This window comes from Neomonachus schauinslandi, chromosome 9 (genome assembly GCF_002201575.2).
Source record: "Neomonachus schauinslandi chromosome 9, ASM220157v2, whole genome shotgun sequence".
Classification (NCBI taxonomy): Eukaryota; Metazoa; Chordata; class Mammalia; order Carnivora; family Phocidae; genus Neomonachus; species Neomonachus schauinslandi.
In genome coordinates, this window is record NC_058411.1 from 47,414,959 (window position 1) to 47,433,328 (window position 18,370).

The 18,370-nt window shown below is 40.4% G+C and overlaps 1 protein-coding gene across 1 annotated transcript in view; it reads left to right on the top strand.

Moving 5' to 3' along the window:
- Positions 1 to 2,659: 2,659 nt before the first annotated feature.
- MAP4K5 (mitogen-activated protein kinase kinase kinase kinase 5) overlaps positions 2,660 to 18,370 on the top strand; it is a 110,701-nt gene continuing 94,990 nt past the window's right edge. The window contains exons 1-2 of the mRNA XM_044918069.1: positions 2,660 to 2,830; positions 3,081 to 3,297. Coding sequence (XP_044774004.1) covers positions 3,190 to 3,297 — 108 coding nt within the window. The 5' untranslated portion in view covers positions 2,660 to 2,830; positions 3,081 to 3,189. The remainder of the gene's footprint in view (positions 2,831 to 3,080; positions 3,298 to 18,370) is intronic.

The following is an 18,370-nucleotide window of genomic DNA, read 5'->3' on the forward strand; positions in this document are numbered from 1 at the left end:
ACGCAGGCTTCCCATAGAGCAGGGAGCCAGATGCAGGGCTCGATCCCAGAGCCCTGGGATCATGACCCAAGCTGAAGGCAGACACTTAACGTCTGAGCCATCCAAGCGCCCCACCACATTTTTTCTTTATTATTGAAACTATGTGCTTAATTGTTTACGATGTAAAACTAAATTTATGTACCGTATGTTTATTTTATGGAAATTGAACTTGAATTTCTCTACCAACCGTATAATATTTAACCCACCAGCTATGAATTCACTGATCTTATTTAAATGAACTCAACCAGTATTTTGAAATCCTTAAGATTCTTTTGGAGTTGGGGGCGCCTGGGTGGCTCAGTTGGTTAAGCGACTGCCTTCGGCTCAGGTCATGATCCTGGAGTCCCTGGATCGAGTCCCGCATCGAGTCCCTGGATCGAGTCCCGCATCGAGTCCCGCATCGAGTCCCGCATCGAGTCCCGCATCGAGTCCCGCATCGGGCTCCCTGCTCGGCAGGGAGTCTGCTTCTCCCTCTGACCCTCCCCCCTCTCATGTGCTCTCTCTCATTCTCTCTCTCTCAAATAAATAAATAAAATCTTTTAAAAAAAAAGATTCTTTTGGAGTTGGAATAAAGCAAATGTTTTCCTCTTTGCATCAATTGTGGTACAAGTAATGATTATAACAGACACATTTTTTAACCACCACATAGAATTTCAATTTTTTCCATGCTATCCACCTCTGGGTTGATGGTCAAAGCATATGGATTTGCCATTGCTGGCAACATAAAAATATCTGCACTCCAGAGTCTTGTTGAAGCCTATGACCTCAAACTTTTTATTGCCCAATTCATATCAAACATTGTGTTTCAAGAATAACATGCTTGAAGGATTATCAGACATTTATCCTTGTTCCAAACTGGGAATTCAGAGTTTTCACTTTATGAAGGCTCATGAGGTAAACTTTTCTAAAGTCTTCAGATCAGGACAAGATGTGCCTCTCTTGATCAACTGCTTCATTGTGATCTCAAAAACACTATAAAACTCTCTGGCCAATTGGCTGCATTGTTTGGTATCCTATTTTCCCTCTCTTTAACAGCATACCTATTTCTTCGTTTACTTATTTCTGTTTTGTGGTATAGTATGTATTTTCTGTATGCTGCCTCAAATTCTCTGGAATAATGCAAGTATAAATAAGTAAGAATAAATTTCAGACTAGAGAAAGGATCAATGCTTATAGGGTCAAAGGAAGAAAAAAAGAATCTATGACAGTAAACAAGTACTAGGATACCAATAGAACATTTGAAAAGATTTTGAGTCATTGAAGCCAAAAGTATGTGCCCACCAAAACAAGTGCCAAGAAGCTTTGAAAGAAGGAACTGTTCTTCAACAATTTTTTCATGCAGCAAACACATAGGCTTTGTCCATAGAGCATGTAAGTCTGAGCTTACTTATGTTCCCTAAATAAGTGCCCTTTGTGCATGAAGCACAAGAAAATACATATATTCCTTGTGCTGTTAAGGTGTAAATTTAATTTCTACATTATACAATTAATTACAATGATCACCAACAAGGAGTATATTGCCCAAGAACAGAACTGAATTGAATGTTCAAAACCACAAGCCAACATCTGCAACTTGCTCTTTTGTGATTTTTCAGTTACTAAATGCATTGGCTGAGTGTTAGCTGGCTTTTCTGCTCAAAACCTCTACTGAACTCCAGAAATATCTTTGCCAGTATACATAAATCTGGCAACTTTATTTCTACCTTCAGAACAGGACTGGAACTGAAATTGCAAAATAGTTTGTGAAACATCAGCCAAATTACTTCCTCGAACTCCTGTTCTATATTCTGTGCACTGCGAATTATTTTACAACCTCTTCTATTTGATAACCCTCTTCATAATCCTGTAAAGTGCCTTATCAACACTTTCCGAGGTGTCAGATGCAAAACCTTATTCTCTTCAGGCTGCAGATAACGATACTGAGATATTGCCAAATAATGGTGTCTTGCCCCAGACACATACTGAGAAGGTCCTAGATCCAGAATCACGTTGTGGTCTCTGCTCTTGTTTTAGCTTCTGCAGAACTCCGGATCTCATTCAAGGAGCAATCCCCGCGGTGAGGCACCGCGTGTGCCCAACAGGGATAAAGGCCACCAAGACTCAGAAATGTGGAAAAACCCAGTGGAAGACAGGTTGTGTAGGTGTGTAGGGAAGCCTCAAACTGGTACCACTGGGAATGATTTGCAAAACAGGAAGGTGCAGTAGGGTGTGCCGCGCCTTAGTTGACCCGGCACTCCCCCACCTCCTTCCCTGGCGCCCCACGGCCAGGTTACTTCTGGCCCAGTGCCCTCAGCGTACCTTTTCCGTGTTGAACTGGAAAGGCTGCCCTCGTGCCCACCCTTCTCCCTCTACCCGTCACCCTCCAAATTTACCTGACGAAGCTGGGGGGCGGTTTACCGGAGGCCCGTCGGTTCACGAATGCCCAGGGGCGTCCGTAATCTCAGTGGGTAGCACAGCCTGGGCCCCGAAAGGACGCGCCCGGCCAGGGGGCGCGGTGGCCTGGCGGCCGGGAGAGTGTCGTGTCCCGACCAGGCCTCAGGGCGGCACTCTGGTCCCGCGGCCGGCGCGCTCGGGCGGGCCGCTGGGCGCCGACCCACGCTGGCCGGGAACGTTTCACCCGGTGACGCAGCCCCGGGTGGGGGACGTGGTGCGGCGGCGGCGGCGGCGGCGGCGACGGTACGCGCCTCCGCCGCCGCGAGAGGACGTGCGGTGCGGCGGGAGGCGGCGGCGCAAGACCTGGAGTGGCCGGCGGGTGCCGGGAAGCGGGACGCGGGCGCCGGCGCGGAAGTAGGTGCGGGACTCCGCGCTCAACAAAGAGCCGGGCCGCTCCCCTCGGGTACCGAGCCGGCCCCAGGCCCCCGGCGGCCGGGGAGACCGGCCGGGCTGTTCGCGGGCGGTCAGGAGGGGGAAGGGCCGCGCCCGGGACGGGACTGCGGGGCGCCGTGGACCCTCCCAGGCCCGCCTGTCCGCGGCCCCCGGCGGGGCGGAAGGGAAGGGGCTGGGCCGCTCCGGGTTGTAGCCTTTGCTCGTCCCTCGTGCAGGCGGAGCTGCGGGCAGAGGCTCCATGTTGGGAAGCGGCGCCGCTCGTCCTCGTTAGCGGGAATCTGGGCGCCGCGGGCAGAGCCAGCGGGGGCCGGGCCCTGAGCGAAGATGGAGGCCCCGCTGCGGCCTGCCGCGGACATCCTGAGGCGGAACCCGCAGCAGGACTACGAGCTCGTCCAGAGGGTCGGCAGCGGCACCTACGGGGACGTCTATAAGGTGAGGCAGGCCGGGCCCGGCCCGGAGCCGGGCTGCTTTCCTGCGGTCGGCTGGCTCCCGGGAATAGGGCCACTTTCTGGCCAAGTATGAGACGTGGGGAGGATGCCTTTATTGTTGCATCTTGGGGATGAAGCGGACGGGTTCTTTTTTTACTCAGCTCAGAGCACCCTGTCTGTATTCATTGCTTGCTCTGATCGCCACCAACACGTAAAACTAACCACACCGTTGCAAATCACTGTTGTACTTTTTTTGTGTGGCATAAAGCCTTTTTACGTTTATTTGTGGTATCCAGGGGATTTCGAATCGCCTAGCACATGAGGATGTGCTAGGCTTAGCGTGGAAAAATGCTTCATGAAAGACGGTAGATGAGAAAGAATATTGACGTTAGGCATTTGCACTTAGAGAAAAAAATTAAGTGGTTGAGCTTGATTTAAAAAGTCATATGAAACCAGGTCTGTCAATTTTAACTGTAATCAGTGTAATACTAATCAAAATGATGTGTGCACAAACATCCTATGTAGAATTCTGCTTTTCCTGGCAGATGTTTCATCATTTGTACTTGGTTGATTTTTTTTTTTCCCCTACTTTAGCAGTTCCTCTCTCAGGGATTTAGAACATTCCATGACCAAGAGGGGATAAGAGCTGTTGTGTTTTTAATTGTGTTCTTTCGCATTATTTGAGACAAACGGGAGGGTAAGGTACTGTTAATTTGGGATTAAAGAAGAGTTATAGAGAAGCAAACTGAATTCCCTAAATCCATTGAGTTCTTGAAGGAATAAAAGGAAAGAGATTGTTTCAGATTGCTTTATGCTTTTTGTTTTCTATTTCAAAAGGAGCGTTAATGCAATTCATATGGCTATATTAAGGGAAATTTCCTTTGATTTTTGCAACAGCTTTGTTTACTGGATTTAATCATGATATATATCCCATTATTCCAAACGTCCTGTATATAGCTGAAATGGTCTTCTGTCATATGGGTAATTTACTGTCGACTCCTCTGGGGTATGTCGTTGTATTGCACAGATGGCAAAATGGAAAGAAAACATCCCTTTTTTCTCTTTTTCTGCTTTTATTATTCCATTAATAATAATGATTCAAGGTGGTATATGACAACTCTAGCACTGTGTCATTTGACTGAAATGGACTGTGATGGGTAGGCTTTTTATTCATTAAAAGGGCATTTGAATCTTCTATGTAGGCACTGTTCTAGGTATGGGATGTTGAACTATGAGGAAGGTCCCAGTTCTTGCCCTGTGAATACCTTTGAATTCAAAGTGGATAATAAAAACAGAATCCTCTTTATGTAGAATTAGAGGTAATTAACTCTTCATTGTTTAGCCATGAATTAGCCATTTTGTGGAAGGCGCTTTAAAAAGTTGAAATTCCTATTTTGCCTTCTCAGTCCTATTTTTTAGTCATTTTCATCTTATGATTCACTATGTATTAGATCAGTTCAATTCAGTTCATGTTAACAAAACAGTCTAAATTCCAGTTCTTGTATATTTTCTCTTCTCCCTACTACAAGAAAATTTAAAGTGTTTTCCCCACAAAAATCTCAAAATAATCCACCTTTTTTTTTTTTTTAATAAATATAATAACTAAAGCAACTCTCTGGAGCAGGATTTTATTCTTGCCAGGAAAAGCAAAGGGTTGTGTTAAAGGGAAGGCTAATGCTTGTCTTTGACCCTGGTGCCTCCCTGCCCTGTGTCTCTCTTCCACAGCTCCTAAACAGAGGGTCAATGACTGAATATTTATCATACATCATCTACCCCCTCCACCCTGCCCCATCTCCTTCCTCACCACATTCATGTTCTCTCACATTCACATGTATACTCATTCCATTCTTGGTCAGCCTCTGATTCCTAAACATCCTCAAAATCCTGGTTCTTGTTTTCCTTTGTTCTAATTACCTGGAATCACCTTCCACCCCCCCCCTTTTCAAATGTTGCTGTCTTATCCATGAAAACCTTCCTCATAGGCTCCTCCAGGAAGCCCTAGCTGTTCCCCTTTACCTCTCCCCCCTCATCTATTACTTTCCCCTCTTCATTCTTTTCTAGCCACACTGACCTGTTTGCTCTTCCTTAAATATAGTAAACATCTTCCTACCTTTGGGTCTTTGTTCTTGCTATTTCCTCTGCTCAGAATGTTTTTCCTCTGACAGCCATGACTTCTCCCCTCTCTCCTTGCTAAACCCTCCATCTTTTTTTCCTGATTTATTTTTTTTTCTTTGCACGTAATCACCATGTAACATAATCTTTCCTTTTTTCTTGTTTATTATCTTTTTCAATCCACTAACATACTCCATGAGGGCAGGAGTTTTATCTGTTTTCTCTATCACTAACAGTACCTGGAATTATGCCTGGTGCAGAGTAAGTGCTAAAAATTTGATGAATGAATGAATGAATAATTCTCAGTAATTCTATCACCTAGTTGTCTGGACATATTCTTTTGACATCACAACATTAAGTTAGCACTTAATACTCTGTGTTAATATGTAATGCCTATTATATCCTATGTATTTTTTGTACAAATTTTAATTGTTTGAGTTCTCGAGGAAAATTGTTTCTGGAAAACTATTTCATAGCATACCCATTTTCAGCTGTCTAAATCCTACAGAATTGTGTCAGCTTGTATTTACTTTTATAAATCTAAAAACATGTAACATTCAGAATGTAGTGCTGAAGTTTTGAAGCTCAGAGCAGTTAGAATAATTTTGCTGTTTATCACTGTGTTTCTGATGAGCTGAAAATCCTTGGAAGCTTTAGAAGTATTTTCAGTCGGTGATATAAACTAGTAAAATAATAACAGTGAAGAATAATGAAGGTAAGTTAGTTGCTTTTCTAGTCGGGTATTATCTACTTTTTTAAATAAATATTACAACTATAGCAACTGTCTGGAGCAGGATTTTATTCTTACCAGGAAAAGCAAGTATCTTATGAAGCAGGAGCTTTAAAAGGACTACAGCTTTGAGACTCTTTGTGAATTATATATATGCTCTTCAAAAACACAGATCCCCTCTGAAGCTCCTGTCTTCGCTGAGAATCTCTAGTAGGGGAGAGTTCAATCTTGAACTGGCTATTCCCTGGTTGAAAAGATAAGAATTCTTTTAGATAAATAGAGCAAGAGCAGGAAATGGTAGAGGGGAAAGAAACAAAAAAAGAAATGAGGTGGAAGATGGGTGAAGGATTAAATTTCAGCTGAGTAAATTTTATTTGTAATTAATGTTAATATTTAAATCTGCCAACAGGAAGAGGAAGTCTGGAGATTTAGTGTTTTCACTATCTTCTGTCCACAGAAGAACTAGACATGTCAAATGATCTAGACAATTATAGTATCATGATATACTTTATAATTAACAATACAAGCCATTGAGGTGGTCTTTATCAAAATATTTGAATCAAAATTGTTCCCAACCTCTATTCCAGAGAAGGTCTAAGAATCTTTTTTTTTTTTTTTTTTTTTTAACTTTTGTGGGCTATAAATTCAGAGTGGGCAAACCCATGTATTTTTTTTCTAACCTGCATGCTTTTTCTGATTGATTATACAAGTATGACATGTCTAGCTACAGGAGGGAAGGAATAGATGTCTCTGGTTCATCACTGTGTGAGAGATAGATGCTCAATAAGTATTTGTTGAATGATATTAGTTATAGAAAATTGCCCAGAGATAACACAGTTAATAATTCAATATAGTTTATTTCAGGCTCTTTTCCTGTTTTTAAACCAATATGTTTCTAAAAATGGCTTTTATAAAACAAGGATCACAATGTATATCTTTTTTTTCTACTTGAATAGGAATGGCTAGCATTTTCCCTGGTCATTAAATATTCTTCAAAAATACCATTTTTAAATGATCTATTGAACAAACACTCATTTGGTGACTCATTCTAAGGTTCATATTTGTTTTCAGTTAGAAAAATTTTTTTGCAATTATAAATAATGTATAATTTATATGGAAATCTTTGTCATGTAGTTTTAAAACTTTCATGGGTTCTTCTGGGTGCTGGATGAACTGGGTCCACTGGGACAAATCCCTCTTTTATATATATCCTCCTTTTCTCTCCCTTAAGCCAGAAGTCACAATTCTGGAATGACTTGAGGCATTTTGATGCATATTTCAGGATCCCATTGTATAGATTCATTTCTTCTTTTTTTTTTATTAAGATTTTATTTATTTATTTGACAGAGAGAGACACAGCAAGAGAAGGAACACAAGCAGGGGGAGTGGGAGAGGGAGAAGTAGGCTTCCTGCTGAGCAGGGAGCCCAATGCAGGGCTCAATCCCAGGACCCTGGGATTATGACCTGAGCCGAAGGCAGACGCTTAACGACTGAGCCACCCAGGTGCCCCAAGATTCATTTATTCTGGAAATATTTATTGGATGCCAATTGGATGTTAAGGTATGGGGAGGGAGACACAAGAAAGAAAAAGTACACTATCAACAAGGAACTTATAATTTAGTCAGGAAAACAGACATGTAAACAGTTATAATAGTGGAAGGGCCATAGTAGAAGTGAAGTCAAATACCTAATTCTGTTTTTCCTGGGAATAGGGGAAGGGAGGAGAGGAGAAAGAACTCTGATGTGAACTAGGGAGGGTTAACAGAGGAAGGGGCATTAACTGGATTGTAAAAGAATGCAGAGTGATTTTCAGGTGGACAAGATGGGAAAGATATTTCAGGTTATGGGAATAGTGGATGCAAACACCTGGCATCTTGAGAAACCATGATGAATTTTGAGGGATCTGCATCTGCAGATTTGGTGTGACCAAATATAGCAGAGATGTCATAGATGGAGAACACGGGCTATTTTCTGGAAGAAAAGGGCCAGATAATGGACCTTATATGTCATGTCAAAGAATTTGGATTTCTTCCTATAAACGGAAGAGACACTGAAGAAGAGAATCTCTCATGTTGTAGAGGATGGATTAGGTACAGTTGCTGGAAGTATAAAGACCAGTTATTGAATAATCCAAATGAGAGTTCATGCAAGCCTAAATTTAGGTTCTGGAACTGGAGATAAAAGGAAGGGATGGATTTGAGTCATATTTAGAAGATGATCAGAATTACCTGATCAAGTAATCAGTGGCATTTAAAATTCTGACTTGGGTGATAATATTGCTGCCATCAACAAAATTAGAAAATACTAAATGTGTGGGTCTGGATCTTGTGTCTGGTTTTAGACATATGGCATTGCATTGGTGGGTATGTCTAATAGATGGTAGGAAATCTAGCTCTGGTCTTGAGAGATGAACTGGGGATACAGGTTTGGGAGTCATCATCACTTTATGGGCTGGTACCTATGAAATATAGGTGAGGTCACCCAAGAGAGTTTATAGGAGAGTAGAGGAAATGCTGTACTGTTAGAGTGGTGGCAGAAGAAAATGATATATTGAAGGTGTCTGAGAAGGAACAAAGAGGGATGAGGAAGTTCTTTACATAGAAATCATAGTTCTTTACATAGAGCTCATCTCTATCATCTCCTGCATCCATTCTTTTTCCCTTCTGTTCTGACTGCAATAAGGAAAATATATTGATCTTCAGAAATTATAAATCTGAAGTTTTGTGTCATTCCTCCTTTATTCTTCTTATCCATGGAATAAAGCCTTAGAATAATACACACTTTAAGGCCCTGCCTATCCTGACGTTCTAACCATTCTGAACTTTATTCAGTTCCTTATATTCACTGTACGTTCTGTCCTTTACGTTTTTGCGAGTACTGTTTCCTTTTCTTAGAATTCTCTTCTTGGGGCGCCTGGGTGGCTCAGTCGTTAAGCGTCTGCCTTCGGCTCAGGTCATGATCCCAGGGTCCTGGGATCGAGTCCTGCGTCAGGCTCCCTGCTCAGCGGAAAGCCTGCTTCTCCCTCTCCCACTCCCCCTGCTTGTGTTCCCTCTCTCTCTGTGTCTCTGTCAAATAAATAAAATCTTTAAAAAAAAAGAATTCTCTTCCTCTTCTTTCTCCTCTATCTTCGGGTTTTTTTTCTTTAAGATCTGTTTATTTATTTGAGAGAAAGAGAGCACACAAGCAGGGCAGTGGGCAAAGGGAGAGGGAGAGAGAGAATCTCAAGTAGATTCCCCACTGAGCATGGACCCTGAAGAGGGGTTAAATCTCACCACCCTGAGATCATGACTTGAGCCAAAAATCAAGAGTTGGTCACTTAACCGACTGAGCCACCCATGCGCCCCTGGGTTTATTTTTAAGCATTGCATTTTCAGGGAGGCCTTTTCTGTCCCTTAAATAAGGTCATATCTGTTTGCTGTATGATTTCTTACCCTAATACTCATCATTTTTCACATGTCATTGTTGCTGTCAGTCTTCCTCCTCTATTCGAACTGCATGAGAACAGGGACCTTGTGTTTACCATTGGATCAGCTAGCCTAGCATGGTGCCTACCAGATAGTATGTGCTCAATAAATACATTTTGAAGGAGTGAGCAACGTAGTGGTCATACAAATAAAAGTCGAAAGGGTTCATTAAGAGCAAAAGATTCAACATCAGTAATCATCAGGGAAATGCAAATCAAAACTGCAATGAAGTATCACCTTACACCAGTCAGAATGTCTGGTATCAAAAAGACCAGAAATAACCAGTGTTGGCGAGGATGTGGAGGAAAAGGGATCATCTCACCCTGTTGGTGAGAATGTAATTTGGTGCAGGCACTGTGGAAAACAGTATGGAGGTTCCTCAAAAAATTAAAAACAGAAATGCCATATGATCCAGTAATTCCTTTGGGTATTTACCCAAAGAAAACAAAAACACTAATTCAAAAAAAATATATGCATCCCTGTGTTTATTGCAGCATTATTTACAGTAGCCAAGTTATAGGAGCATCCCAAGTGTCCATCGATAGATGGATGGATAAAGAAGATGTGGTATAGCTATATACAGTGGAATATGACTCAGCCAAAAAAAGAATGAAATTTTGCCATTTGCGATGACATGGATGGACCTAGAGGGTATTATGCTAAGTGAAATAAATCAGAAAGACAAATACTATATGATTTCCCTTATATGTGGAATCTAAAAAACAAAACAAATGAACAAACAGAAAAAGCAGAAACAGAGCCATAAGTACAGAGAACAACTGGTGGTTGCCAGCAGGGAGGGGGCAAGGGGTAGGGGGATGGGCAGAATGGGTAAAGGGAAGTGGGAGGTACAGGTGTCCAGTTATGGAATGAATAAGTCATAGGGATGAAAGGTACAGCATAGGGAATATAGTCAGTGGTATTGTAATAGTGTTGTATGGGGACAGATAGTAGCTATACTTGTGAGCATAGCATAACGAATAGGGTTGTTGAATCACTGTTGTGTACTTGAAACTAATGTAACGCTGTCAGCTATCCTTGAATTAAAAATAGAATAAATGTGTTAAAAAGCAAAATTGTTGAAGTATAAATGGTAAGTAAGGAAGTAGAGGGAATGTAGACCCCTCCTTGAAGCAGTGTAACTGTGAAAGGAAGAAGCAATGAGACACACAGATGTTTCTTCCACTATTTCTGTTTTTTCCTTCCACTGAGGCTGATTACAGCTTTTCAGTTATTATTCTTCAGGATTGTTTTATTACCCAGTGACCAGGAGTGTTGCTGAATTTAGAGAAGGAATTCCACAGGGAATGAAAACAAGACAAAGAATTTGGGAGGAATTGAAAATTGAGAAAGACTAAAGACAAAAACTTAGGATGGGATTGTTAGGGACTTAGATAGGGAATACTTTTAAAGCTTACTTCCCTCCCTTTTTTCTACCCTCCCTCCTTTTTTTCTCTCCCTCTTCCTCTCTCAAGTAGAGCCTCCATTGATTACCAGCCCCAGTTGTTTCCCTACCGTATGGTTAAGATGAGGCACACTGATGAATGGGGAGCTGGAATGGAGCAGGGTGATGACAGGGTGGAAAGGGGTATTTAACATTCAACCAATATTTAGAGGACTTCTTATGTGCCAGACACTGTACTGGGGCCTTGGGATACATAGGTGAACAAAGTAGACAAAGATTCTTGCTCTCATGGAACTTACATTCTAGTAGAGGGAGAGAGACGATAAACATAATAGATAAGTTGTGTATATGTTAGTAGACAATTAAAGATATGAAAAGAAGGAAACGTTGAACAGGTTAAGGGGGATCAGGATCGCCAGGGTGGGATGGGGGGGCAGTTGGGGAATTATATGAGGATTGTCAGGGTATGCCTCATTGAGGTTAGATTTGAGCCAAGACTTAAAGCAAATGAGGGACTTAGCTATGTGGATATCTGTGTAATCAGAAGTCTTAAATATCTATCTTACTGAATCACCTGACCTTATCACTACAGTTAAATTGTAAGCTTAAGGTGAGGAATTCGAACCAAGACATAGTCGTTGCCATCATCCCATCTTATTGGCTGGTGCAAGAGTACAGATCATTGTGATTTTAATTAAATTAAGTTCATCTGTTGGAGGTGTTACCCATTCCTATGTAATTTTTCAAAAGGATGATTTTGTAAACAAATATGTAGCTGCCTCTACTATGTCTCTCTACTAGTGATCTCTAATCTTTAAATGCTAATAAGTAGGCATGCCTAATGGCCCCAAATATGAAGGTGATAGAAAATGGATGTATATGCTGTTTATTATCTCTCTGACATTTGATATCAAAACATCACCTACTTTCTCTCTTTTTTTGATAGTAATACCATTCATTTGAATATACTGTCCTTTCTGTGCCCTGGTAGTATGGCATAAGAGATTATTGGGTTTTCATGGTAGTGTGAGAGAGTGAATAATTTGCAAAAATAGGTTAACAGCAAAAAATAAGGACTGTGCTTCAAAAATCGTATTTAAAATTACATGTTTTATTAAGCTAGTGGATATCTTATTAAAAGTTAATTAGATGTTATGTTAAATACTGTGTAAGGTTACTGTGAAAATAAAGTGTGTTATTAGGATGAAGTGTACTATTACGGATGTTTACTATTTTATAAATCATCTGGTTAAATCTTTTTCTTTTTTAAAGATTTTCTTTATTTATTTATTTGACAGAGAGAGAGCACAAGCAGGGAGAGTGGTAGGCAGAGGGAGAGGGAGAAGCAGGCTCCCCGCTGAGCAAGGAGCCCAAGGTGGGGCCTGAGCCGAAGACAGACAGTTAACTGACTGAGGCAGCCAGGCGCCCCTGGTTAAATCTTAATTTAGTATTTCTTACTGTGCAGAAATAGGCTTATTTTATGACTGCCTAAAAAAAGAACATGGTTCTGGTTGTAGATATGAAGCTCTGGACTATGACTGAAGGCAAATTATTTAAAAACTCTTTTCTACCTTCATAGAAATGTTGTGAAAACTATAAAAGAAGCCTTTAAAATGGTGAAGGTAGACATAAAACAGTCTGGTGTTTTATTTATATGTCTACAAATCACTGGTGCAGGTGTATAAATTCTAGTTTCAGAATTAACTTGTGGATATAGCCTTCACCTTAGGCTTATAATACATTTTAGGGTTTTTGTTGTTTTTATTACTTAGGTTCAGCATTTTCACTTTAACCATCATTTCCAGTGTTTTTGATAAAGACAAATGGGATAGATTGCAGATTGATTTAGATTTCTTATTCTGCTTTTGCTTTCAAAATTTATAAAAGTTTCACTTCTCAGCTTTAAATTGTGGTTTCAGACCAAATATACAGGAAGAGAAACATGAAGGTTATTAACAAGTGATAACTTGTATTTTTCAGGGCTTTGTTGTCAATTTGAGAACCTAGTCCAAGTTCATATTAATTGGAGCAGGCACTTTCACTCGGCTGCACTGGACTAATCGTACATTGGCTATTACTCTCCAGTTATGTGAAGTACTATTTAAGTTAGTGTAGATAACTCTCTGTAAAGGGCAAGATGAACTTAGGTCGAACGGATCTTTATTTCTGTTAAATGTAATCATCTTCCACTGAGATTTTGAGAAGATGAATTGGGAAGCCAGGCAGGTAGCCTGATCTATCCTTGGAGGTGTTTGGGCCCATGAATCATATCGGCCCCCACCTTCCAACATTTTTACAAAAATGAAATTGGATTAAAGTGACTAAGAGTGACTAATGTTTGTTTAGCTCTTTCATAATCAGTGTATTATTTGTTTCTTACAATAATCCAATGAAGTAGGGACAGGTATATTATCATCTCTGGTTTACCCAAGAAAAAACTTACTATTTGTCCTAGATCTTACTGTGAGTTAAGTGGCACTATGAGGTTTTGAATCCAGATTTTCTGACTCTGTAATCTCTGTTATTTGCACTATTCTCAGCTGCCTGGTGACTGTATCTTTAAATTCATTGGGGCACACACAGCCCTTAACACATTGCTTACCACATAATAAGCTCTGAACAAATTACGGTCAGATGAAACTTGGTGGCCTCGCTCCTCGCTGAGAGATGAGGGATTTTTTTTTTTTTTTTAATTTTTTTTTTTTTTTAAAGATTTTATTTATTTATTTATTTGAGACAGAGAGAATGAGAGAGAGAGAGCACATGAGAGGGGGGAGGGTCAGAGGGAGAAGCAGACTCCCTGCCGAGCAGGGAGCCCGATGCGGGACTCGATCCAGGGACTCCAGGATCATGACCTGAGCTGAAGGCAGTCGCTTAACCAACTGAGCCACCCAGGCGCCCGAGATGAGGGATTTTTTTGGACAGATTTGAACGTGCATATAAACTTCAGTTTGCGGCACTAATTTTTTTTTTTTAAAGATTTTATTTATTTATTTGAGACAGAGAGAATGAGAGACAGAGAGCATGAGAGGGAGGAGGGTCAGAGGGAGAAGCAGACTCCCCGCCGAGCAGGGAGCCCGATGCGGGACTCGATCCAGGGACTCCAGGATCATGACCTGAGCCGAAGGCAGTCGCTTAACCAACTGAGCCACCCAGGCGCCCCTGCGGCACTAATTTTTGAGAGACTTTTTCCTGTTACCCCTTCTGGTCATTACTCTTACCCTCATATTTTCCAAATCAGAACCCAGGGTTGATTTGCCTTTACTATGGAGATGACTCAGCTCATAGTCACCCTACAATGTAAATAACTAAAAAGAGAATCTGTCCTTTTTCTTCGTTGTTGGGACACTCTTCTATTGTGCCTTCTCTTGCCCTCATTTTGTCTGGACTTTAAACTTATGGTTATTGTTATTTAGATTAACTGAGTCCCATAGACTGTATTGTGTAATGCTATTATAAATTAAAATAAAATACTAATTATTTCAGGCAGTTATCATTAAGTAGTTACTTCTGTGTGCTTCTATCCAATTTAAGGTAAATAGGGCTGCCTGAGAAGGATGTGACTTTTAGCATTATCTTGTGAACCACTCTGTTACTTCTCACACACATGCACCTCCTTTTTTAGGTGAGCTGTGCCTTCTTCCCCTCTTTTTTTTTTTTTTTTTTTTTTTTAAGATTTATTTATTTTGGGGCACCTGGGTGGCTCAGTTGCTTAAGCGTCTGACTTCGGCTCAGGTCATGATCCCAGGGTCGTGGGATCAAGCCCTGCATCAGGCTCCTTGCTCAGCAGAGAGTCTGCTTCTGCCTCTCCCTCAGCTCATGCTCTCTCTGTCTCTCTCTCTCAAATAAATAAATAAAATCTTTTTTAAAAAAAGATTTATTTAATTTTTTTTCATTTTTTTTTTTTAAAGATTTTATTTATTTGACAGAGAGAGACACAGCGAGAGAGGGAACACAAGCAAGGGGAGTGGGAGAGGGAGAAGCAGGCTCCCCGCAGAGCAGGGAGCCATGCGGGACTCGATCCCAGGACTCTGGGATCATGACCTGAGCTGAAGGCAGTAGCTTAACCAACTGAGCCACCCAGGCGCCCAAGATTTATTTAATTTTTTATTTGAGAAAAAAAGAGGGAGCATGCATGCAGTGGGGGAGGGTCAGAGGGGGAGAGGGAATCTCTAGCACTCCCAGCTAAGGGCGGAGCCACTGTGGGGCTTGATCCCAGGACCCTAAGATCATGACAGGAGCCAAAATCAAGAGTCAGCCACTGAACCAACTGAGCCACCCAGCTGTCCCACAACTTTTACAATTTAAGCTTTTTAGCTATTAATTGTATTAGATGATGAAGATGCTTGGTTCCCTACCAGTTTTTTTCCAGGAATAATTTCCTGTTATTTTGGCAGTAGCATAGATCCACAGGTAGGACTTGCCTTCCGGTTTTGCCTCTCTTCCTTGCCTAGGCATAAATAGCCTTCTTTCCTACCTTTTATTTTTAAAATACATTTTAAGTAATATGAGTTAATTTTAGAAAACTATGATATAGGAATAAATGAAAAATTACCTATATCTTCTTTACCAAAAGATAAACATTGCTGTTTATATCTTTGTAGACTTTTAAAAGATAATATTGAGGGTATATACATAAATCATAATATATATAAGCACATATATAATATACAATATATACTATATATATGATAATGAAGATTTTTTCATTAAACAGTGTATCACAAACAACTTTTTATGTTAGTGAAAATATACATTTTATATTTGTATATTATTTCCTTGTATCATTTTACAATTTAAAAAAAATTTTTTTGACTTACATCTGTTTTGCTTAGATTTTTGGCCTCATTATACAATTTTTAATCCATTATTGTTGAACAAGTAGATTGTCTCCAGGATTTCCTTATTATAAGCAATGCTGTGTTTAGTGTCCTTGAACAAATTCTTAACACAAAAGTAAAACTCTTGGGGCACCTGGGTGGCTCAGTCGTTAAGCGTCTGCCTTTGGCTCAGGTCATGATCCCAGGGTCCCGGGATCGAGTCCCACATCGGGCTCCCTGCTCGGCAGGAAGCCTGCTTCTCCCTCTCCCCCCCCCCCTGCTTGTGTTCCTGCTCTCGCTATCTCTCTCTGTGTCAAATAAATAAATAAAATCTTAAAAAAAAAAAAAAAGTAAAACTCTTTAAGTAAATCTCTAGAATTCAATTTTCTAAGCTTTTTGAAATTTTAGTGAATTTTGACTAATTATTCCTCAGAAGTGTTGACCCACCAACAGTGGTTCCCTATTTTAATCTTAAGCTCTTTCTTCCTTTTTCTTTGCCATTAGGACATCCAGATAATTCAATTTAAGTAATCTTTTGGATGGAACTCTCCTTTTAAAAAAATCAATCTTTTCTAAGAAAGGGTTAGGAAAATGCTTTTCACAGGCAAGTAAGTGTCCTACCAGGCTGAGGCTTTAGTGTGTCCTGAGAAACAAAGTCATGTGGACAGATGTAGAGTAACCTTAACAGGAAGGCTTCAGGCTCTGAATATGTCTGCCTGGGAATATGTCTGCAGGGGAACGCTGCACTGCAGTCTCCTGTGGCAGCAGGAGCACCTGTCTAGACTTGTACAACTGTGTGGAAGGCAACTTGGAAATACTCCATAAAAATTAAGGAATTTGTGAGTTGGCAGGGACTTCTCACGCAGTGCAAAAATCCCAAACCCTATCCTTGACAAGTGGTCATTTAACTTATTTAAACAACACGGACATAGTATGTTCAGAAGTAATCAGTTCCTTTTTAGGTGCTATCTGTAATCTGTCCCATTGAAACTCAAACAGGGCAGGTACATCTTTGTAATTCTTTGCTCTTACTCCAGCAATACTACCCTCATATCTGATGTATCTGATGCATAGGTTGTGCTCAATGAAAAAAAATATTAAAACAATGAATGACTAATCTTTATTTTAAATTTTCATGTGGAGGTTATGCCATAAGTGACTCCACCCTTATTATATTTTGTTCCCATAAATTTAAGTCTTACTGGAAGTAGTTTCTGGAAATTCATATAACAGTTTATATATGTTAATATGTCTAGTGTTTATAACCTCCCTTTTTACTAAAAGGATTTATAAGAGAAATAAAATGAAGCACTTTGCTCTTGTCAGAGGATAAGGTATTCCATTCTGTTGTTTTTTTTTTTTTAAAGATTTTATTTATTTATTTGAGAGAGAGAGCAAGCACATGAGAGGGGGGAGGGTCAGAGGGAGAAGCAGACTCCCTGCCGAGCAGGGAGCCCGATGCGGGACTCGATCCAGGGACTCCAGGATCATGACCTGAGCCGAAGGCAGTCGCTTAACCAACTGAGCCACCCAGGCACCCTCCATTCTGTTTTGAATATAACACTTTAGACATTTATTTTTAAATTTTAAAAGTATCATAACTTCATAGAAATTCAAAAGAAGAAGTCCCCTTTAGTGCCATGAGTCTAGTGTTATAACTGCTATCATTTTTGTTGGACATCAGACTTGGAGCACTTAGTCAAAGTACATAGTAACGAGAATGGTAGGAACGGTCTGGAAACTATATGTGGCATTTTGAAGGGATTGGATGTTTGTCTGTAGTTACAAAGAAGCTTCTATATATATATATGTATATATATACACACATATATATTTTTTATTTATTTGAGAGGGAGAACACAAGTGGGGGAAAGAACAGAGGGGGAGGGAGAGGGACAAGCAGACTCTGCACCAAGCAAAGAGTCCGACGTGGGGCTCTATCCCAGGACCCTGAGATCATGACCTGAGCCAAAACCAAGAATCCGATGCTTAACTGACTGAGCCACCCAGGCACCCCAGCTTTTATTTTTTTTTTATCTGAACAGGGTTAAAATTAGAACCTAGACCCTGACTGCCATAGGGACTCAATAAATACTTAATAAATTAATAAATTTAGATATCTGAAATTGGTCACAGTAGGAGGAATATGCTAAATCAGTATTATCTCACAGTCCAAAACTAGGACCACTGAGGAGAAATTATAGGAAAGAAGATATTGCTTATCATAAAAAAAGTCTTTATACAACTAAAGTTATCCTAAAAATGAATGTATCAGATTGGCTAAATTACCGCTACAAAGTAGAAGAGAATTGTTTTTTTAGAACGAAGTTGAATTAGATGATTTCCAAGAATTTCTCCAAACTGGGCTTCTAATAGAACAGTATCTCTGGAGTGGTTTTGGTTTTGTCTATTTTCACTGTTCCTTAAATGTGGGTGATTTTTTTTACATTCTATTCTTGACTTTCTTTTCTTATTCTCCATATTCTTCCTAAGTAATCTTAACTACCTGGCTTGGATTCAGGCATGTTGATGGTGCCCAAATCTGT